The sequence below is a fragment of the Pleurodeles waltl genome, chromosome 1_2, assembly GCF_031143425.1.
Source record: "Pleurodeles waltl isolate 20211129_DDA chromosome 1_2, aPleWal1.hap1.20221129, whole genome shotgun sequence".
NCBI classification, from domain to species: domain Eukaryota; kingdom Metazoa; phylum Chordata; class Amphibia; order Caudata; family Salamandridae; genus Pleurodeles; species Pleurodeles waltl.
The window spans coordinates 511,449,448-511,471,508 of record NC_090437.1 but is presented as its reverse complement, the minus strand read 5'-3'; the positions used below and the strand labels follow the sequence as shown (position 1 = coordinate 511,471,508).

The window sequence follows — 22,061 nt, the reverse complement described above, 5'->3', positions numbered from 1 at the left end:
CGGAGCAGGACACTAATGATTCTGATACCAAATATGCGTTGTCTGGGCCCAAGAATATGGCAGATATTCTCTCTGATTGGCAAGGGTAATGATTCTTTGAAGAATGTCCATTTTGGAAATAAATGTTCATGATAAAGAAATGTACACTGTCAGCTTTATGGCCAGGTAAAAGTTAAGATATTTTACACAAGGAACCCTGTGGAGTGGACCACATGTTGTTGGTGTTTCCAAGTCACTCTGCATCTCAAACTTTGAATTAACATGACCTTTTTCCTGAATACCATGGCCAAAGCATAAGAAAGGCATTAGAGCTGGGAGACTATTTTGTGTAGGCTCTCCTCACAATGTCCAAAGCCCACATGTCTGTGATAGTATTTTTTTTTTATAGAGATAAGGGTGGAGCAGATACATGTGTGCAGTAGTCAGGAGCATTGACCAGATATTCATGGCAAAGTACTAAAGGCTGCCATTTTCCATGACTGCCATGACTGGTAACCTCTGAAAACCTGAAGCACCTTTGTTATAGGGAGCAGGGGTATAACATGATAAAGGCAGTTAGAATGTCTGCTTTCTTCTTGAGGATCTAGAGCAAGAGAACCTAGACTTTGGATTTTCAGTAAAAAGGAAGAACATGCTTTCTTTCACCAAGAAATAGCCCCTAAAATACTTGTCTTGAGCCCAAGAAGGGGCGACGCAGAATGGGTGCTTTCTGTAGGCCATTTAGCAATCAGTTCCTCATCCATCCTCTGTTGGCTGTCACCAAAGCCTCAGCTTCTGTGGTTGCTGCCCCGTGGGCAACAAATGTTGCACCCAAGCCTATAATTTCATCGTTTACCTGAGATTGTGCATCATAATAATGCCAGGTTCCGCTGCAAAAAACTGAGGTGAGATGTGCATAAATCTTATGCAAAGCAATAACTATTCTGTTGCCTAGAAAGTGACTAGGTATATCATCCCCCAAGACCTCGGACGTGCAGCCTACCAGATTAAGGGCCAGATGTAGCAATTTCCGAATCGCAAAATCGGATGCACAACGGTGTCTCAGACACCGTCTGCGAATCGCAATGGGGTCGCATTTTGCGACCCCATTGCAATTCCCTGCACTCACAGGGACAGCAGACCTCCATGTCTGTCACTGCTTTTTAAATAAAGCATTTTTTTCTTTGTATTGCAGCTCGTTTTCCTTAAAGGAAAACGAGTTGCAATACAAAAAAATCACAAAACCATTTGGTTTAGTTTTTTCATTGGACCACTGCCTGCTCTGAAAAAAAAAATTATGGCAACTTTCACAAAGGGGAAAGGGTCCCATGGGATGATACTCTGATATTAGTGTAAATCAGAGGTCTGGTAAAAAAAGAGCATCCCCGAGCTAACATGGCTGATCTAACTGTATCCTCTACATAAATGCATGTGGGCAATGAGCAGAATTTTCAAGCAATTGTACTATGAATAAGAGATCACAAGTTTACAAAGGCCAGACAACACTTAGCATTCTGACCTATCGTTAGTCACGCAAAGAAAACCGAGAGAAATGAAAGCAAAACCATCTGAGGAAAAGAGTAGCTCACCAGTCCGCCATCTTAAGACAAGTTAGTTACAGTCTGTGATTCACAGATAGAAGTCTCTTTAGGAAAACAGAGAAACCTGGAGGAGTCTGGTATAGTGCAGTCATATACAGGACATGGGAAGGGGGTGCATATGTTTTATACTTTTTATTTGTATATCTGGTAGTTGGATGCTTGTGTGGGAGGTAGAATCACCTTATGCAACAGGAAAATATTTTGGCTTGCTAAGCTTGACAATAGACTACGAAAGCATCTTCTATAATGAGCAAAGTGTTATGCCTGATTGAGTCATCTGAAAATCGTAAATGGAGCAGTCAATATATTTACAACTGAGCAGGAATCAACAGTGCTACTCTATGTGTGGCTAGATGCTCTGTTTCATTTTAAGATACTATACCGTACAGTGCAAGTGGTACCAGATCCTGGACAGAGTTGCTCCATTGATAAATTTGTTACTAATTATTTACTCTGTTGTTTGTAGTGCAGTTAATATTGTAATAACCTTGTTCCTTCCACAGGGACATAAAGCACTTCTGCTTAGGACCCAGTACAGATGCCATCCTTCTATTAGTGCTGTAGTCAATGATCTGTTCTACGAAGGAAATCTGGTGGATGGAGTAACAACAGAAGACAGGCACCCTTTACTGGACTGGCTACCTACATTGTGCTTTTACAATGTGAAAGGGACCGAACAGGTACAATACTAAACACTGCAGGCCCAATTCACAAACTGCTTACTGCAAAATGCAATTTACAAGCCTACAAGTGTTCATCACCTCCTCCTATCTTTTCTGGGGGGAGAACTTCACACATATAAGTTTACTACTTAGTTATCAAAAATGTGGGTGGGTCCAGGGTGAATGGCTGGAAAAAGGAGAATACTTAGTACTAAATGGGAAGGGTTTTGGGAAGGACATGCACCCACCCACAAAAGAGTAAGCCCAGTGCTATTCACAAACTGCACTTCCAAAGTTAATACATCCAAAGAGTACCCAAAACAGGAATTAATGTACTCCAGCTCAAAACTGGAGAACATCAGCACCACACATCACCAACCAATGGTATTGTAGTACCCTTCCAAAGAAAATAGGACATATTGTTAAATTAGATTAAATTATATCTGATAGAGACTTCTAGCTGCAAATTCCTTACCTTAAAATTATACCAGGAGTCAGACTGGATCCGTAAGATTTTTTGTGACGTTATTTGGCTTCACGTGCATCATTGCATTGTCCGCGCGGCATCGTAGCACGCTAACGTCAGTACTTTTCTTTCCCCGCCAGCCAGCGCAGATCCAGGAAGAGCAACCCCGTCAGTCGCTTTTTGACTGAGCTTTTTTGACATTTTGTTGACTCTTTATTGAGACTTTTCTTCCTGGTGTGGCAGAGATGTCATCCAGGAAAGCCGGCCTCAAACTCAGTGATGCCTGTCACAGACCGTTATCAATGATGGACCTGCACCTTGTTTGCCTCTGGTGGAGCGTGACCCTGACCTGAAGTCGTGCTCCAACAACACGCTATGAACTCCAAGGCTTTGAGGGAGCTTCCCCTCAAGCTGCTGGTGACCCGTCATGCGATTCCACGCCAGTCAAGGTCCTCGTCAAGAGGGACGTCCCGGGATCTTTGCAGAGTTCGAGGACATGGCCCCATACAAAATCTTTGGGACATTCAGGTAAGTCTAGGCACAAGAAGAAGCAGCGTGCTTCAACTTCACTGCATCCGTCGCCCCACAAGTTGTGGGAGTGTCCTCATTTTTGGCTTCGTTCTGCAGTTGCCCCTGCGCTTCCCTGAATTTCCAGGAGCCAGAGCAACCCCCACCCATCGAAAGAAATTCTATTATGCCATGCGTGCCATAATTGGTTGGGCCGACGCCTCAGGTGCGCCTTTGGACCCCACGGGTTCAGCAAGGGCCCCTGCTGGTTTCGCGCCAGCAGCTCTGGCGCCCGTGAGGTCCCAAAGATTCACTTCTGAATCTGGACCAATGCCGGTCATGTCACCTCGACCTCCCTCAGCACCAGTCTCAGTACCACGCCAGCCAGCAGCGCCATACCCATTTTAATCCCCGACTTCAATACGGCACCGGTGTCATATCCAGCGCCATTGGGAGCCTTGCCTTCTAAATTGGATTCTGAGATCTATTCTTAAGGGCTTGGTCTCAGGGAGGAATGAGAGGGGTCACTGGGCCATGAAGAAGTCCAGCCTTTTAGGCAAGGACTGGTGTGAGGAACTGGGTGAAGCTAGTGGCCTGGATGCTTCCCCAGATGCTTGCATGCTTTCTCCCCTACCATGGCTATGGAGGAGGTAGCGTCTTTCGCAAAGGTGGTGCGGAGGGCTGCAGTGGTCCTCATCCAGTTACCCTCAGTGGCGGTCAAGGCCAATGTCTTGAATTAAGTGCTTCAGCCGGGAGTCTCCCCATCTAAACTGCTCCTCCCATGTAATGAGGTCCTCACAGATGTCCTATTGGGTAGATGGTCCAAACCCAACACAGGGGCTCCTGTGAACAGGACACTTGCCCGTTGCCACTGCCCCACCCAGGGGACACAAGTTTACTCACACAACATCCTACCCCTGAGAGTTTGGTGGTCCATTCTTCCACCTCACATGTCAAGCCTGGCGCGTTCCTTAATGCTCCCCTGGTGAGGTAATCCAGAAGCTGGAGACACTTGGGAAGAGGATGTTTTCTTCTGCCAGTTTGGCTTTGCGATCCATGCCTTTTGAGCCGTTACTCCCACACACTGTGGGTCACAGTTACCAAGTGCTGCCTCTGGTCTCAGAGAAGGCCCTGGCTGTGCGCTCCCAAGAGGTACAAGATGGGAGACATGCAGCAAAGTTAACTTTTCAAGTGGATTCCACACAACTGACACACTAGGCAGAACGGTTTCATCAATGGTGGCCCTTAGGTGCCACATCTGGCTACGAACTACTGACTTTTGGGGGAATGTTTTGTCTTCTTTGATGGACATGCCCTTTGATGGCTCCTGTCTCTTCTTAGACAAAGCGGACTCTGCGCTCAAGAGATTTAAGGACAGTTGGGCTATGGCCCTGTCCTTGGGCTCATCTTCAGCCCTATGTAATCCCCAGTCCGCTTTCCTCCCCTTTCGTAACTACAGAAGGGTCTACCAACTGCACCAGTTCCCACCAGGCCACTGTGCCACGCATGCTTCCTAGCCCCTGGGAGGGCCTGGTATCCCCAGACCTCGTGGATCAGGTAGCTAGAGGTTCCACCCCCAGCAGCAGCAGCCACCTCCAAACCCTCCTAATCTGCCCTTATACCAACGTGGACACCCAGGTGATGGCAGGGACGTGTCCTCCCCCGCCCCACTGGCAGTCCGTGCCATTGGATAGGTGGGTTTGACAGATATCCGAAAGGGCTACTCCTTCCCCTTCCTTTCTACCCCTCCCGCCACCATCTCAAAGTAGGCTGCCGGAGGATTATCTTTCTCTTTTCCACAAGGAGGTTGCAGTCCTCTTGACCAAGGGAGCCATAGACGGTCCCAACACCAGAAGTAGGTTGTGGTTGCTATTCCCGCTACTTTCTGGTATTGAAGAAGGATGGATGCCTTCATCCTATCCTGGACTTGTAACCCCTCAGCTACTTCCTCAAGAAGGAGGTATTCAAGATGCTCACCTTGGCTCAGGTTCTCTCTGCCCTGTAGCCCGGAGACGGGATGGTAACGTTGGACTTGCAGGATGCTTATTTTCATATCACCGTCCTGTCTACCAACAGGCATTACATACAGTTTACGGTCAGTCATGAGCATTTCCACTTTGCCGTGCTCCCTTTTTGGCTGACCAGCGCCCCTCGAGTGTTGACCAAAGTGAAGGCGGTGGTTGCAGCTCATCTGCAGAGATCAAGGGTGTCAGTCTTCCCCTATCTCGACTGGCTGTAAAAGGCGGTCCTGCCCCAGGCAATCTTCTCCAACCTCCAGAATACGGTGAACCTCCTGCACTCGCTGGGGTTCACTATAAACTTACCAAAGTCACACCAGAATCCCTCGCAAATGCTTCCTTTCATCTGAGCTGTTCTGGACACAATGCAGTTTCTGGATTATCCTCCCTAGTGATGAGTCCAGGACATTCAGGCTATGATAACGATGTTTCAGGCTCTATCCTGGGTTTCAGTGAGACAGACTGTGAGATTGTTGGGACTCATGGCCTCCTGTATCCTGCTGGTGACAAATGTACATTGGCATATGCAGGCTCTACAGTGGGACCCAAAGTATCAATGGGCACAGCATCAGGGCAATCTCTCTGACATGGTTCTGATCTTGGAGGTAACTGTGAAAGATCTGCAGTGGTGGCTAACAAACCGTGACTGGATATGGGGCAGATTGCTCTCCTTCCCCAACCAGATCTCACAGTAGTGACAGATGCGTCACTTCTGGGATGTGGTGGCTATCTGGAAGAGGTGGTGATCAGGAAACTCTGGTCTCCGGTGGAATTCAGTCTCCACACCAACTTGTTGGAGTTCCAAGCCATCCGACTGGCATTGAAAGCCTTTCTACCCTCCATCAAGTTAAGGCATGTTCAGGTCTTCCCGGAAAACACCACCGGCATGTGGTACTGCAAACAAAGGGCGGGTGGGGTCATAGACCCTTTGTCAAGAGGCTCTAGGTTTCTGGACATGGCTGCAACATCAGGGCATATCCTGGTGGTTCAACACCCGGCAGGCTCTCTGAACACCAGGGCGGACAAACTCAGTCGAAGATGCCTAGCAGATCATGAAAGGCGTCTCCATCCAGGAGTGGTGCAAGGCCTCGTTCAGCAGTGGGTAGAGCCGGCGTTAGATATGTTAGCCCCCACCGAGCACGCACAGTGTCAGCAGTTTTGTGTGCTGGAGTTTCCAAAACGGCTCTCACTCTGAGCCGCTTTTTGTCTCGAGTGGCGCACAGACCTGCTGTATGGCTTTCCATCCTTACCACTTCTGCCCAGAGTTCTCATAAAGATCAAGAATGACCAAACCTAGGTCATCCTTATGGCTCCAAACTGGGCAACCAGAGTCTGTTATCCCGGGCTCCTGAGCATGGCAGTCGATCTCCGATCAGGCTGCCGCTTTGGAAGGATCTTCTGTCACAGCAGCAGGGGATGGCTCTTTACTTGAACCTGTCTATTCTCCTCCTTCTTGCGTGGAGATTGTGAGGGAGCAGTTGATAGCCTTTGACCTTCCCCCTGAAGTCTGTGATGTCATCTTGACAGCCAGGCATTCCTCCACCAAGACAGTATACGCCTGTCGTTGGAAAAAAATTGTGGCCTGGTGTTCTGACAGTCATGTTGATCCCCTTTCTGCCTCTTTTCTCAAGTTCTTCTCTTCATTTTATCTCTTGCCCAGCAGGGTTCTGCTCTGGACACTCTTTCTGCTATCTCTGCATTTCTCAGATTACCTGATCAACACTCTTTTCAAATCTCCTATTGTACATGGGTTCTTGAAAGGTTTAATTCATCTTTTCTCCCCTTCTCTCTTTATCATGCCTCAGAGGGACTTGAAACTGGTTCTCACATTCTTGATATGCCCTCCCTTTGAGACGCTTCACAATTGTCCCCTGCGGTTGCTCACCATCAAAACGGCTTTCCTTGTGGCTATAAAATCTGCCCAATGAGTAAGTGAGCTGCAGGCGTTATTCTAAACCGCCCTATATCTATTCATCCTGACAAAGTGGTGCTTCACATGTAGGCTTCCTTTCTTCCAAAGGTGGTCATGTCCTTTAATTTAGGTCTGTCGATCACCTTGCCCGCTTTCTATGCTCCATCTCATCCTTTCATGGATGAGGATCGTCTCCATTGACTGGACCCAACACAAGTATTGTTATTCTACCTTGACCGCACATAAGAATTCCGGGTGGACGATCAGCTCTTAGTGGGGTATGTTTGATCTAATAAGGGTCGTGCTCTGCAGAAAAGTACCATCTCCAGATGGGTCATGCTCTGCATTAAAATCTGTTACGCATTAGCCAAAAAGCAACTCCCTGAGGGCTTTCGTGCTCATTCCACTAGAGCCAAAGCTGTGACCACTGCGTTAGCATGCAGACTTCTGGTACTCAATATTTGCCAGGCAGCAAAGTGGGCCTTCCTACACACATATATTAAACATTATGGCCTAGACAGTCAGGTCCGTTGTGATGGGCGTTTTGCGCATTCGTTCCTACAGGACTTCCTCTTCTGAAATTGGTTGCAGATCCTCCTCCTGGGATGGTATTGCTTGGGTATCTATTCTAAGTTAAGGAATCAGCAGCTAGAAGAAGTTACTTACCTTTGTTAACACCTTACCTGGTAGAGACTATAGCTAGCTCTAGATTCCTTACCAACTCACCAATCCTCCCTGCTCTGAAAACGGATTTCTAGAGGTAGGGCTGTATCCTTTTCAGTGTCCTAGTTATCCACACCAGTGGTCAGTGACCTTCATGACTCCGTGCTTCTGCAGCAAAAGTTGTGACAATAAATACCTGACGTCCGCATGCCTGGGTGGCACCTATATAGTTGCTATGGAAATCATATGCAGTGCTGACGATGCCAACCATGCAACGATGCACGAGGAGCCAAATCGCATTCTCCCCATTCAATATCCCATAGGGATTTTGAACACCACTAGAGCCCAAACGGCTGAACAGAATTACACCAAATTTGTCAGAAAGCTAGATCTTGGTCCAGAAAGATCTTTTATTTGGTTAAAATCCATTCAATAGTTTTGAAGTTATTAAAGGAAAAATCAAATTGTAAATCTAGAGAAGCAGATCCTTATGCCAAAGCGAGGTACTTATTGACTGGCTGCAACCTGAGAGCAATGTTGCAGCTGTTGTTATGTGTATCGGCGCAGTGGGGAAAAAAAAATCTGAAAAGTGATATGAGGTGTCAGGATAGAGGTATCCTGACCTCATAGGACAAATGAAAGGGTCCCTGAGAGGACCCCTTGTGGACAAAAATGTGGCCAATTTTTTTGGGTGTAACTGTGGATCCACTGTGGGGCTCAGTGTGACCCCTAGTGCAAATCTGTGATGGATCCGAAGATCCGGAGCCCCTTAAAAAGAAAATAATACACACACTCACTCACCAATGCCGTGCTAGTTTCGGGGCATACAGGGAGTTGGCTGCAGGGCCTGGCTGCAGGCCAGGCCCTCTTGGAAACACCGTTGTTGCACAGGATCGAAGGCCTTGCATGGCGTGGGGCTGGAAGCATATGGGGGGTTGGCAGTAGTGCAGGCCCGACAGCTTATCCCATGCTGCTTTAAAAAAAAAACATAGAAATTCACTGGAAAAAAAACAAAGGTTAAAGGTCTGTTATAGTTAGGAATCAGCATTTGAAAAACCTTGGAAATTCCCTAAAAAAAAGGTTACAGGGACATAGTTAGGAATTAGCATTTAAAAAACCATAGAAATTCACTAAAGTTACTTGAGATAACTTTAACTATAACAGGTGAATTTCTATGGTTTTGTACATTTAAAATGTGAGGCTTATTATAACGTCTCTGTAACCTTTGTTTTTTTAAAGTGAATTTCTATGTTTTTTTTTTAATTTCTATTTCCTAACGATAACGTGTGTGTGTGTGTATGAATTTAATCCTATGGGGCTAAATTTTTAGTTTCAGCCACCATTATTTTCTATGAGATGGTGTTGCAGAATCAGTGGTTAGCTATGTGTGGTGCTGGACTTACTACTGCTTCTTTCCCCTTTTTCAGAGGGTGGAGACTTGTAAATCTACACTTTTGAGTAACTTTATATTTGTATATGGGAATAACAAAAAGTAGTAAAGGTACTCAAAAGTGTAAAAGTAAGCTTACACATCCAACTCACAATGTAAGTTAGCTGTGCAAGACTAAGCAGGCACATCTAACTTACAGTGTAAGTTACCTTTGTGAGTAGCCCATGCATCATTAAGCTATGTAGTTGAAACTATGTTACTATTCAGAGAGGAGCGAAGCAGTACTTGAGCTGCCAAGCAGAGAAAATTAAATGGTTCTGATTGACAAAGCCATTTACGCTCCTGCATTTACTTTTGGTCCGCAAATTGTCTCACTTACATGTGCATGTAACAAAATATAGATTTACACTTGATTTACTCATGTATTATTACACCAGACTGAAAGTAAGTCTCCTCGAGAGAGGGAGTGGACGCTTGAGGGTTAGAGTTTGTGAGTATTTACAAACTTTTGAAGAGCCTTGTCCGACCCTAGATACCATTTAATATTTACTGCTGTCAATGGAAGAAGTAAACGTGTATTTGGGATAGAGAATGGGGAGGAAACATCCGCAAATATGATGGGAGTGCAGGGATAGAAGTTTCTCCTTAGGGAAAACTGTTTCCCTGGGATAAAAAACACAGCTTGTGCAGATTCACAAGTATTTATGTATGCGTTGATACTTACACATTTGAGGACACGTACAAAGCTGCCAGTGTTGTCAGGTACCCACTAGTACTTCTAGAATTCTTTGAGAATTTCCGAAAAATTAAATTTACTACAAATGTAGCTGTAAATCTAATGGAGCAGGTTTTAAAGTATGTCCCAATATACTTCATATGCTTACATCTTTTGAGCAGCTTTATTTGGTTCTCTTCAGATTGAGCAAGATAACAGTTTTCACAACATGGAGGAGGCGGTCTTTACCTGCAAGCTCATTCAGACCCTGATTGCCAGTGGAATTGAAGGATCCATGATTGGGGTGATAACACTTTACAAATCTCAAATGTTAAAGGTGTGTATGCTGCATTTTAGAGAGCTTTTGATTAAGAGTGAGCTAACCTTAGGTGTTCATGTTTGTTTTAACATGTGTAGTCTGTCCCAGTTTCGTAGTGACTGACTTTGCCATTTTTGTGAACTGTTTAAAAATATTTAATGGTCGTATTCCTCTTTAAGGAAGGCTGGTATCCATATTATGAATGTTACTGCACATTGGTACTAGGATGTGAATGACAACAAAAAGTGATGATGGTTTCAATTAGAAATTTCTCTCAAAATGAAATTAATTTAATCCAGTGGTACTGTGAAAAGCAAAACCATTTTTTATTTTAAACATATAGACTGAATAAAGCTGTAACAATTGTCAAAACACATTAGACACATTAAACAAATGTAATCGTTGTGGTTAACCCCTTACCCCCAACCCTTAACCCCAACCCTTAACGTTATACCCCAAACCGTTAATCCTAAACCCTTTACCCTTAATCATATAACCATACCGTCTAACTAAACCCCTGTACCCTTAACCTCTATATTGCATACACTCAACCCTATACCCTAAGCCCTAACACCATAACCTTCACCCATATACCCTGTACTGCTCTCCTAATCGATAACCTCTAACCGTTATTCCATAACTCAGTAGCACTAAACTCTATACCTTATACCATAAACCTTTAATCATATACCCCATACCCTTACTCTTCTTCCTAAGTCCTTAGCCCTATATCTTTAACTCGATATTTCGCCAACCCCAGCTCCTTACTCCCTAACCTTAACCCCCTGTACCTTTTACCCTAAATCATTAGCCTTGAATTCCATTAACTACCCCTTTCCCACTGCCCTTTCTTCATTATATTTTGGGAACAAATATTTTGGGAAGTATTCCTTTTCAGAAGTATTTATTTTCAGAACATTTTATTAGAACTTTTTAGAAGTGGCATTTGCAAAGTTTTGAGTCAGTTCTGAGTCAAATTGGCTTTCAGTATCACAGATCCATGTCTCCTTAATAGCCAAAATCAGACCTCATGTTCCTGGTATTCCCCAAAAACTGAATGCAAAGAAAACTCTATTATGAAAACTAAAAAAAAAATTATGAAGACCTTATAATCCTGGATTTCTTAACAGTCGAACTTTTCAAAAAGAACCCACAAGATACTAATTCATGCACAAATACTCAATTTTGCAATGTCGACATAAATTTTGCTGTCAGCAAACCAACATGCCTCTGCTTCTTCATTAAGCACTTTGTTAATGATATTCAACAATGTTGCCTTTTTCTTTGTAGGAGAAATAAGAACATTTGAGTTTCCTATTTTCAAAAATCATCAAAACTACTTTCATTGATTCTTTGTAACATTCCTTCTTGGTTGACATTAAAATGATTTGAGTTGCCACCTTTCAAAACATTTCCCTGACAACTATATTAAACTAAATTTGCAGAGGAGCATTCCTCTTTGTATTTTATGTATTTATTTGCGCACAAAGGAGCAGTTAAACAAAACATGTGGTACATAGTAAGAGAAATTGATATACAGGACTTTTTTTAGTATTTTTATAATGGATACATACTGATGCAGGTTGAATATGGTGGATGGATACGGTGAATAATCAGCAATACATGGCAATAAATGCATTTATCATATACACAGTGACATAGTAGTCTGTAGATATGGTAGTTGCAGCAATTTCTGTTAGATGAGTTGTTCTTTGACAGCAGTTTTAAATAATGGAAGCAATTTGATTTAAAGAATTTCCGACGGTCTAGACAAATGGCTAGTATTAGCACAGCTGCTGTCTTGACCTCATCAATTGTCCTTTGTCTCTAGCTGTCTTCCTTCATTTTCCATTTTAGGTTTAGTTTATGTGGCTCCTAATCCCATAAAGTGCACACCAGTGGCTTCTCATGGACAGCCTAGGTGTTTCCTGAGACTAGGGAGCGTCTATATTGCCCCTCCTGCCTGCTCAAGCAATCTGAAGCAATTACCCCCCCTGACCCTGTATGGAATCCATACAGATTAGTGCCATAGAAGTGTCATGCACACAGGCAAAGCCCTCTGCAAGCTTAGACCCCTTTCAAAACAGACATACATGACCCCATCCTGATTTGCATGGCACTTTGAAATTGTAAGAATGCGTTTGAACGTTGGGCTTATACCAAATGCCATTCTTTGTAAGTATGTGCAGAGCTGCCCCACAGTTTACCGATGTTTTGGGTCTTGGGGGCTCCCATTGTTTCAGCACTGTTTCTATAGAGTGCGGTCAGCATGCTACTCATATCCTGGTGTTTGGGACTTTGCTTAGCATGGAGGTCCGAGCAAGTCCAAGGAATCCTGCAAGGCCACAGAGATCCTGAATATATTATTAGCTCCCAAGATGGATGGGATACAAATATTTAATCTTGGGTGGAAACATGTTATTTGCTGAGCACTGCAGCCTCCACCGGGGACAACAGCATTGGGTGGGCAAAGATTTTGACGTGCAGATGTGACAATGGTGACTTAGGGGTTCATTATGAACATGGCGGTGTTTACCGCCGTGTTCATGCTGGCGGTCATTTTACTGACCGGCAGCCCCCCTGAGACCCTGCCGGCCGCATAATGAACATTCTGCTGGGCCGGCAGGTGGAAACATTGTTTTGGCCCGCCGGCCAAGCAGAATGCATGGCCGGGACATTGCCGGCGGCTCCACTTTGAGCCACCATCAATGCCGTTGTGCGACAGGTACAGCAGTCCCCTCCGCGCAGATCACTGCCTGTAAATCGGGCAGTGACCTGCGTGACGGGGCACTGCACAGGGGCCCCAGCACTGCCCATGCCAAGTGCAGGGGCCCCCAGTGGGGCCCCGGAGCACCCCTTCCGCCAGCCTTTCGAAAGGCTGGGGGAATCGGGGTACATTACCCGGAGGACATCGCTGCTTGCAGCGCTGCCCTGTCAGATAATGTTATCCGCCTTCGTCAGGCTTCCTGTCGGCGGTAGCCTGGCCTTCCCTGTATTTAATAGGCGGTTCAGATCGCCATGCCGGTGGAGGTCTTTTCCGCCATTGCTGGCATGGCGGTCTGAACTGCCATGTACATAATGAGGGCCTTAGTTTGGTGGTCACACCCTCCTTGCCCCACACTGTATTATTTTAATGGATCAACTTCTTCTTGGTTGGTTGACCTTATGAGCACTGCAGTTTAGCTTCCAGTTGGCTAGCCATCTAGACGATCCAGGCAACGTTTGTTCTACTCTAAGCCCCATATGATTAAGGACTGTTGCCAGATGTGTAATTTGGGACTCGGCCCCCAAGATTACCACACTTCTTACCATTTTCATTGTGTGCAGACATGAACCTAGAGACACTGTCATCAGTGGTATCTAGGTTTGCAGGTATCCTTTATACAGTTTACACTGTTTTTTGTGAGCATCTAGATGGGGAAAACCCATTTTGGTGGGAAGGTTGCAATCCTCCATGTAAAGTAACAGTAACTTTATATGTAAGGCTTTGTGAAGAGTTGATATTTGCGGACCGTCTCATAATGTATTTGTGCTGCTAGTTTGTTCTCTGTTGTCTTCGTTTCCAGTATGGTCCACGTTTCCCAAACAATAGAGAGGGGCAACAGCAAACTTTATATAGTGTTTAGCCATTGGCCGTGGTTTTAGTACTGCATGACACAACAACTCTGATTCTGTCCATTTACTACACTAGAGAATGTTATTCTCATAGTGCATTAATGGCTCGTTGTTCTGTTAGTATATATTGAAAATTGTTTAGTATTGTGTTTTGTGTGCTTTTTATTGCTACTGTTTATATTGTAAATACAGACCATATCAGTGTGAAGGGTGTGTGCTTTGTTGTGCTTGGATCACTCTGCTGTACTGTACCAAGTATCATCCCATACACTCTCTCATGAGATGCACCATGGGCTGCTCACCTCATCTACCCATTGAGTGAAGGGCTGTTAGATCACTCTTCACTTTTATATGCAAACTGTTTGCCTTTAGTACTGATCACTAGAGACCCGCGGCTTTCCATAACAGAGAAACTGCACTCCTTGATGTGTATTATCCAAACTCTTTAATAATCACATAAACAATCACACCAACTCATTTCAACCTTGCTGGACTTTCTCACGGGCTTTCTCTGATTTTAAGAGCTCTGTGTAATATCCCATTCTTGGGAACCCAGGCTGACATTCCCCATCTGCCCCATCTGTTTTCAAAACTGTTAATGTCTTGTGATCACAAAAATACTCAGTAGCTTCTTTTAAACATGGGTACATCACACATATCTTTAAGAAACTTGCCTGCAACCCTTATTTTTAAAGGTCCCTTTGTCACCCATGTTCTCAGCAAAGGAGACCAGTTAGCTAGAGAACTCAATGGTAATAGGGTGCACAGCAATGTAAAGCCTCCTGGGGCTCTGGGGCATTTCCAAGTTCTTACAACAATAACTAGCCCAGTAAGAGGACTACAAAAGCACTCATCCCTAGTGAGTTCCCTCGCCTTAGATAGATGGATTGTCAGTTTACACCCAGGGGTCTGCGGACTCCTCTACTGCGTCCATCTGGGCCATATATTAACAATAGCCTGTGGAACAGAAGAGGCTAGCCCAAGACCTAGCTGACAGCCAATGCTAGAGAATGGTAGGAAAGAGAATGTAGTCAGAAGGGAGTGGAGGGTTCGTCTGACTCTGATTAGAAGAGCAGCTTGAGCCTGGCAATTGGAGTTCAGTTTCCAGAGATTCATTTCCAGGCAACATTTGTGACAGATGCAGCCTTCATTGGCTGGTGAGTGAGTCTTCAAAGACCGAACATTCAAAGGTCACTCGACAAGGAAAGAAAATGGATACACAAAAATGTACTGGAACTAGGAACAGTATGACTACCACTGAAGATCTTTTTACCTCGGTGAGAGTTCTCTGGAATAACACCACCTCAGTAAGAATACTGTGAGCTTTTAGTCTGATCCTACTTTTACCACAACTGAGGCAAACGTTACGTAACTGCAAATCTAGTTCTCCACCATAGTTATCTATTCTCCATGTGCTTCATCTGCTAAAGTAGAAAAGGCCGAAATGAGGCAGGCAAGCTATTGCATTGTGTCTGAAATATTCCTTCTTTAAACGGAGGAAGGATTTCCACCCTGATAGTAGGAACTAAGCAATACAGTGTTTAAGAGCCACAGCTCCTCCCTCTTTTTATCTATAATTTCACCAGCTTCCACTGTAGTCTTTATCTATAATTTCACCAGCTTCCACTGTAGTCCTTCTACTATCTGGTTGCAATGGCGCAAGCCTTGGTCTGTTGTCATATAATTGCCTTTATTTAGTTCTTCCTTGCCTCTCACTTCTTGAGTTCTCAAGTGTCTAAGTTAGCCAGGGCGAATACAGTATAGGTCATGCTCAGTCTATGCCCTTCACCTCAAGCTCAATAAAGCAAAGTGAGCTTCTCAGCAGTGCTTTTAGATCCAGAAAACGTTGCATGTGCATGCTGGCCTGAAATAAAGAGACGGCTATGAAGCTGGAGGAGATACTGTACTTTGTGCTGACCATACTAGCAAGTACAGCTTAATCCTGTACTGAGATCCATTCCCTCCCTTGACTATGTCCATCTACAAAGACAGTGTCCTAAATATCCTAAAACCACCAACCTAGTATTTTCCAGTGTGAAACCATAACAGCTTAAGTTTCATGCATAAACAAATGTCACTGCCCAACAGATACTTTTTTGATTTTTGTTTTCATGACATGTCATTTTGGAAAATTGTCTTTATTAAGATGTCATCTGTAGAGCAGAACTTATCAATGTAGTTATACTGACACTTTTTACAGAAAATTAAGTAAATGAGGCCATCCACAATCTTGTTAAAAGAATTTTGTTGTGTTGAAACCATTGCGATCCTTAATTTTAGTAATACGAAGATCATTTTATGCTGCGATCTTTTTATCTAAATACAAGATCCACCGTTTTAATGGCCCTTTGGCTCTGTTTGGAATTTTTAAGCCTGGTGATAGGGTGAATCAAAATTGAGGGCTTCTATCAGAAGTTTGGTTCCATGACCCTCAGCCTTAACCAATGGCTATGTTTGTATGTTTGTACGCTTGTAATCATGTTTTATGAGACTACTTCTCCCTATTGTTATATACTGTTTTTATTGTTCCTATCATCCCATAATTACAGGTGATTACATATTATCCCTCGTTTTCCATTTTCTCCCCTTCTCCTGCATTGTACTTGAGGATTTTGTTCACAGATATCTCCATAAAGGGGTTGTTCTTACACTTACTGCACTGCCTTTTGATTACGCTGGTTTGTGAGATACATGCCAGACAGTCGGTGTGTGTGTAAGCATAAGTGATTCCATGATGTCACTGTATAACCCAACCTTGGGGTAGGAGTTTCCACAGCTTCATTCCTAGTTCCATTTTGTCATCAACGGCCTAATGGGCATGCCATTGAATAGGGGAGTGTGACCTACTGCACGACACTCTTTCCCTATGTCAGTTTATTCCCTTTGCTATTTATTGTGTGTTCCAAAACTTCCACAAAGATAAACTACAGGGACATTAGACTATAGCTGAGCACATTTTTAAATATGAGTGCGTAGGTCAGTTGCAGTCATTTTGCGCTCGTGTGGCGGTCCAGAAATTCTCAAGATTTCCTGATGCGTTGGAGTTACAATTTAGCAGTGCAGAGTCCCTGCTGCCTTGTAACCCATACGGAATGGACAGACAATTAGGCTGCTGGGACTTGTTTATTCCATGCCACGCTTTCTCTCCAGCGAGATCAGGGTTGCCTTTTTAGATCGAGCAGGCAAGCGCTTTAAACTGTTGTAAAGGTTGTGGGTTTTACATTCTAATGACTGGGACTTTTGTTTTCTAGCTGGGAATAACTTGTGTTTTAAGAGCCTTGTTTGTAATATCATTGTTATATGCCTCTTTCCCCCTGAATATACATAATGTAATATGCCCTCTAGGGTCTGTATATATGGTTACTCTGCATTATTTATTGACATTGTTTTTGTATTATTTATTGCCGTTTTCTTTTCATGTGGTTATGCCCTCTAGGTGCTAGCTATATAATTAAAAGACCATATTTCTTACAAATGCTATTTTCATCGTGGTGTCCTCTAGCGGCTGTTCTAAGCATTACAGTCATAACAACATATTAAAATATTTGTGGCACAGAAACTTGCCTCATAATGCTTTGCAGGGTTTTAATTTTATAAAACATTTTTGCTCATAACTCAGCCTCTAGTGGTTCTAGGACAATGGTACTATGTTCAAAACATTGACTACAATGTGTTCTTTCTGTCTACATCATCTCTGGGTCCCCACACTATGTTAGTAGGGACTCCCAAAAACAATTTATGTGGTTATGCCCTGTAGGGGCTAACAATATGGTTACATTGATATTTTGGTTATGGTGCCTTCTAGGAGCTGTTTTAAGAATTACAGTCTAATGCCAAAAGTTTATTTCTGATAAAGGTTTATATGATAATTGTATATGTTTTAATCTTCTCTCCTTATTACAGTTATGACCATAATTCAGCCCAACTTAACATCCTTATTACACTATGACTGTTTGAACACTCTTGATATGTTTGGTTGACCCTTCTAGTTTATTTCTCCTCTGTGGCTGTCTTGTGGCTGTTTTTTGGGGCAATTGTGTTAGCCAGCCAGCACTTCAGATGGTGGGGTGCTGAAAGTGGTATTCTATTGGAATTAGCATGGCAGATTTGAAATAGGATGCTAAATGGCAACATTTTCATTTTTTGATTCAGGTCCGCTGGAACTATATGGCAGGAAAACACAAACTTATGAGGCAGGGTCGACCAATTTATGTGTCAAGAAAAATCCAGTTATGAATTTACAATGCTAATAGCTCTAACTCAAGCGAATGCAAGACCTATTGCATTGCAAATGCTTGTTTACATTTGTGGGGGGAGGGGTGGATTAGCGACTTTGGCGAATCTTTTGAGAAAAAAACCTGCATAATGTTGTGAGCTGTCAGGCTTCTCAACTTCTCACAGCCCTAAGGCAAATCCTTACTACATCCTATGTCTGTTAGTAAAAGAAGCTTGAGCAGCATTGCTACACGGTATATGAAGATCTATGTAACCAGAGAGATGTAGTGGCTTTGAATTTTAGTAAGTGATTGGCTTTCAGCAATATGGCTGCACTTTTTCCCTTCTGGTGAGCGAATTTGTTGGGTATAAAAGTATTTTTTTATTTTTTATTGAATTTTGTTTTTATAGCTACGCTCTTCAGACTATCCAATTAATTAAGAGTGCTGCAGAAACAGTTTTACGTACGTACATTTAAAAAATGCCGAAATGTTTTTTTTCATTCACAGCTTTGCAATCTACTCTGTGGTGCAGCTATCCTTTGTGATCCCCTTCAAATTAAGGCAGTTCAGGTGTCTACTGTTGACGCCTTCCAAGGTGCCGAGAAGGAAATAGTTGTACTCTCGTGTGTCAGGACTCGGCAGGTTGGCTTCATCGACTCAGAAAAACGAATGAATGTCGCCTTGACAAGAGGGAAGCGGCACTTATTGATTGTGGGCAACCTTGCCTGTTTGAGAAAGAACAACCTCTGGGGAAGAGTCATTCACCACTGTGAAGGTAAAATCACAATTCTGTGTAAATTATACTTTGTTGCTGTAACCTAGTCCCAAATTGAGATATGCTGAAGGAAATGCATGCATTAATAGATCTGCAGGTATGGCATTACACAATTACATAGATACATTGCGTGATATACAAATTTGTACTTCATTCACGATTCAACAAAAGCACTTATAGTTAAAAAAAAAAAATTTAAAAAAATTCTGACGTTAACTTTTACCTTAGGTCCTTAGCAGGGCTGCTTGCCAGCCAGAACCATTAGTCAATGATCTCAGTGGAAAATCTGACACGATTTAGTTGTAATAAAAATATTGGAATATTGTATTTATTTTGGTTCTAAAGATTTTTGCTGTGAGGGGGTACGCAATAAGAAATTCATACAGAAACAAAATCTTATGTTAGGATTTCGAGGTTTGAAATGTCATTGCCATCGCCTTTCTTTGATTATATTAACGATGAACAATTGTACAGAATTTAATATGGAAGAAACTGTTGTAAGTATTGCTGATTAGATCAACGAGTGCCTCAGCACTGTTGTAGTTTCAATGATCGCAGTAGTTTGTGTTTTGTGTCTCACTACAGTTTGTCTCTTTTGTTTCTCTTTTTACTTAGCCATGAATAGCCTCTTTGTCAGGCAGGACATTAATAGTACAGCCTTATAGCCCTTGCTCCAAAAAAAATGATCTGTTGCGACTTTAATGCAGCTTTGAAAAGAAGTAATGCTTATTGAGTTCAGATGATCCTGCTTTTGGACGGTATTTTGAAACTATTCTTCACTTGAATAGGTTTAAGTGTATCCAAAACTGTTTATTGGAGGGCAGCTCTGCGTGATGTGTTTTTTAAAACTGTAAAGTCGTTTCTTGAACCACTTCACCTTTTCTACACATTCATATTTTTTTTAGCTCAAATTCACTATTCACAACATGTGTGGTTGCAAAACTAACCTATTGTAGCATTTCATACTAATACTGTTGGTCTCAAAAATATAATTGCGTAAGGTGTACAGAATTTCTTCTTGAACCTCATGACACGATATTTAATGTGTAGATGACTAAAGCTCGTTTGTCTGTTGTATAGCCAGTTAGGGACGCTCTAGTTTAAGAGCATACCTGTGTCCAAAAAGGGAAGAGCGAGAAGATGGGGATTTACACTTCCCCTTCCACCCTCTCCTCCTGCAAGGAGGTGGCTGTTGCTGCGTGAAGGAGGGAGACGTGGAGGGCAGAGGGGCGAGGGAAGCAGGCAGTGCCAGGGCGGAGACACTCACCCAGTCTGTTGAGCGAGAGGGGTCAAAGACATTGTTGACCGATGCAAAGTGAATATGGTTGAGAGCAAGAAAGATCTAAAAGGCACAGCAGTGAGGGGTAGGAACCAGAGCTGTAGATGTCAGAGTGGGAGCGATAGACGTGGCAAAGTGTGACAGGCTCACTGGCACCTTGATGCAGAAAGAGGGGAAGCCGGGATGAGAGTCAAAGATGGATAGAAGAAGAGAAAGTGGGACCTTATAGGTCCTGAGCTGAGCAGAGAGAGAAAGACCAAGAGCACAGAAGGGTCAGAGCACAGAGAGAAAAATAGAGAGACTGAGACAGGAAGCCAGAGAGAGAAAGCAGAAGCTATCAGGCGAAAGACTGACAGAGGCAGGTATTTGAGAGAGACACAGAGCTTCCTCCGAGGCATAGGGGTGAAAGGGAGATGAGGGTCAGATGCGCCATACATTCGGGTAAGTCTTATGTACTACTCTCGGGAAACCCTGGGAATGCCTATCTCAACCCTCTTACCTTGTAAAACGTTAATGAGCAGTTCAGACAGAAATCACATGTTTTGTGAAATGTAAAACAGTAAAATCAAAAATAAAATATTTCCAAAAGCTTCTTTTCCAGAAAATAAGAATGGGTTCTTCGACTACCCATTAGCAGGATCAGCAAGCTCATGAGTTTAGTACCTTTGTTACGTTCTGTAGTTGCTTTTCGGGAGAATCTTCTTGTTGGCTGTATATCAGGAAATGACCAAATCGGGAATATGTCAGGGTTGTATGCAAATGAAAGCTGTAGCATTTACACAACCTACACATGCCTGATATTCCTATACTCCGTATCTACAGGACAAGGCATATCTGTACTTAATAGTCACCAAACATTTCCATTGTACGGAGCCTGACGGAACAAGCATTGGCAAACATTACTAGTACAAGGCCAGAATGTCTGGACACATCCCTTACTGTACACCTATTAGTTGCTCTGTCATATTACTCTGATACAGGGGGCTAGGTTTGCCTTGTATCCCAGTAAACACTGACCTAAGCAATAGTAGGAGTCTCAGGTGCTAAAGTATGCTTAATTCAAAATTATAAATCATGATCGCAAATCTAGGAAAGTAGATAAGCTGCCAAAAGTGCTTCGCAGGATGCTTGCCTGCGCGAAATGTGAAGCACTGCAAGATGGCAATATCCACATGTTCATGGGCTGCCCGGCATTGTTATCTTACTGGAGCACAGTGAGTAAGATCCTCAGTAAAATATCTGTTCATCCAATTAAGAGTAAGCCCCCAGCTGGTGTTTTTTGATGGGGATCCTGCCCTGAATATCGTGACAGAGTCCCAAGGCAAAGGTTATCTTTCATCTGGTACTGTTGGCTAAGAGAGAGAGATGCAAGTTGTAAATGTCTGCAGATCCCCCTCCATTGAGAAATTATTGAAATCTGCTAGCTTCGTATCTCAAATAGACATTGAGTGTGACCCAGACTGCTGTAAAAGGGTTTGGAAGACCTATGTTGAAAGGAGATCACAACTGCCTTGTCCAATGAATCCCTCGAATAAGCGATGGGTGCTAGGCTGGTGGAGTCACCAAGCTTGCGGCTACAATCTCAGTTTCTACCACAGAGCGAACAACACAATGAGAAATTGATGGTGGAGTGAGGAAAATGTTTTCTTTTTTGTAAAAAAAAATCTAGAGAAGTAGGTTAGTTTATTATGAACATAATAGAAAAAAACATTTAGAAAGCAAGTATTTCGTCGTTAAGCGTCCCTATCTGCTTTTCCCATCTGGCAGGAAGAGCAGCAAGTTTAAGAGATGGAGTCCCTGTAGAGTTGCCTTTATTTTTTCCTATACTGAAGGTAACCACAAAAAATATTGCTCAAATGACGAAGTCCTTGAGAATGGATTCCGTCTGTGGCTTTTCTCAGTAGATCTTAGGATAGGCTATGTATTCAATAGGTTTAACTGAT

General features: G+C 43.3%; 1 protein-coding gene across 1 annotated transcript in view; it reads left to right on the top strand.

Moving 5' to 3' along the window:
• ZGRF1 (zinc finger GRF-type containing 1) overlaps positions 1 to 22,061 on the top strand; it is a 554,924-nt gene that overhangs the window by 468,585 nt on the left and 64,278 nt on the right. Inside the window, exons 24-26 of the mRNA XM_069241594.1 lie at positions 2,084 to 2,260; positions 10,116 to 10,250; positions 18,572 to 18,839. Of these exons, the coding sequence (XP_069097695.1) occupies positions 2,084 to 2,260; positions 10,116 to 10,250; positions 18,572 to 18,839 (580 nt within the window). The remainder of the gene's footprint in view (positions 1 to 2,083; positions 2,261 to 10,115; positions 10,251 to 18,571; positions 18,840 to 22,061) is intronic.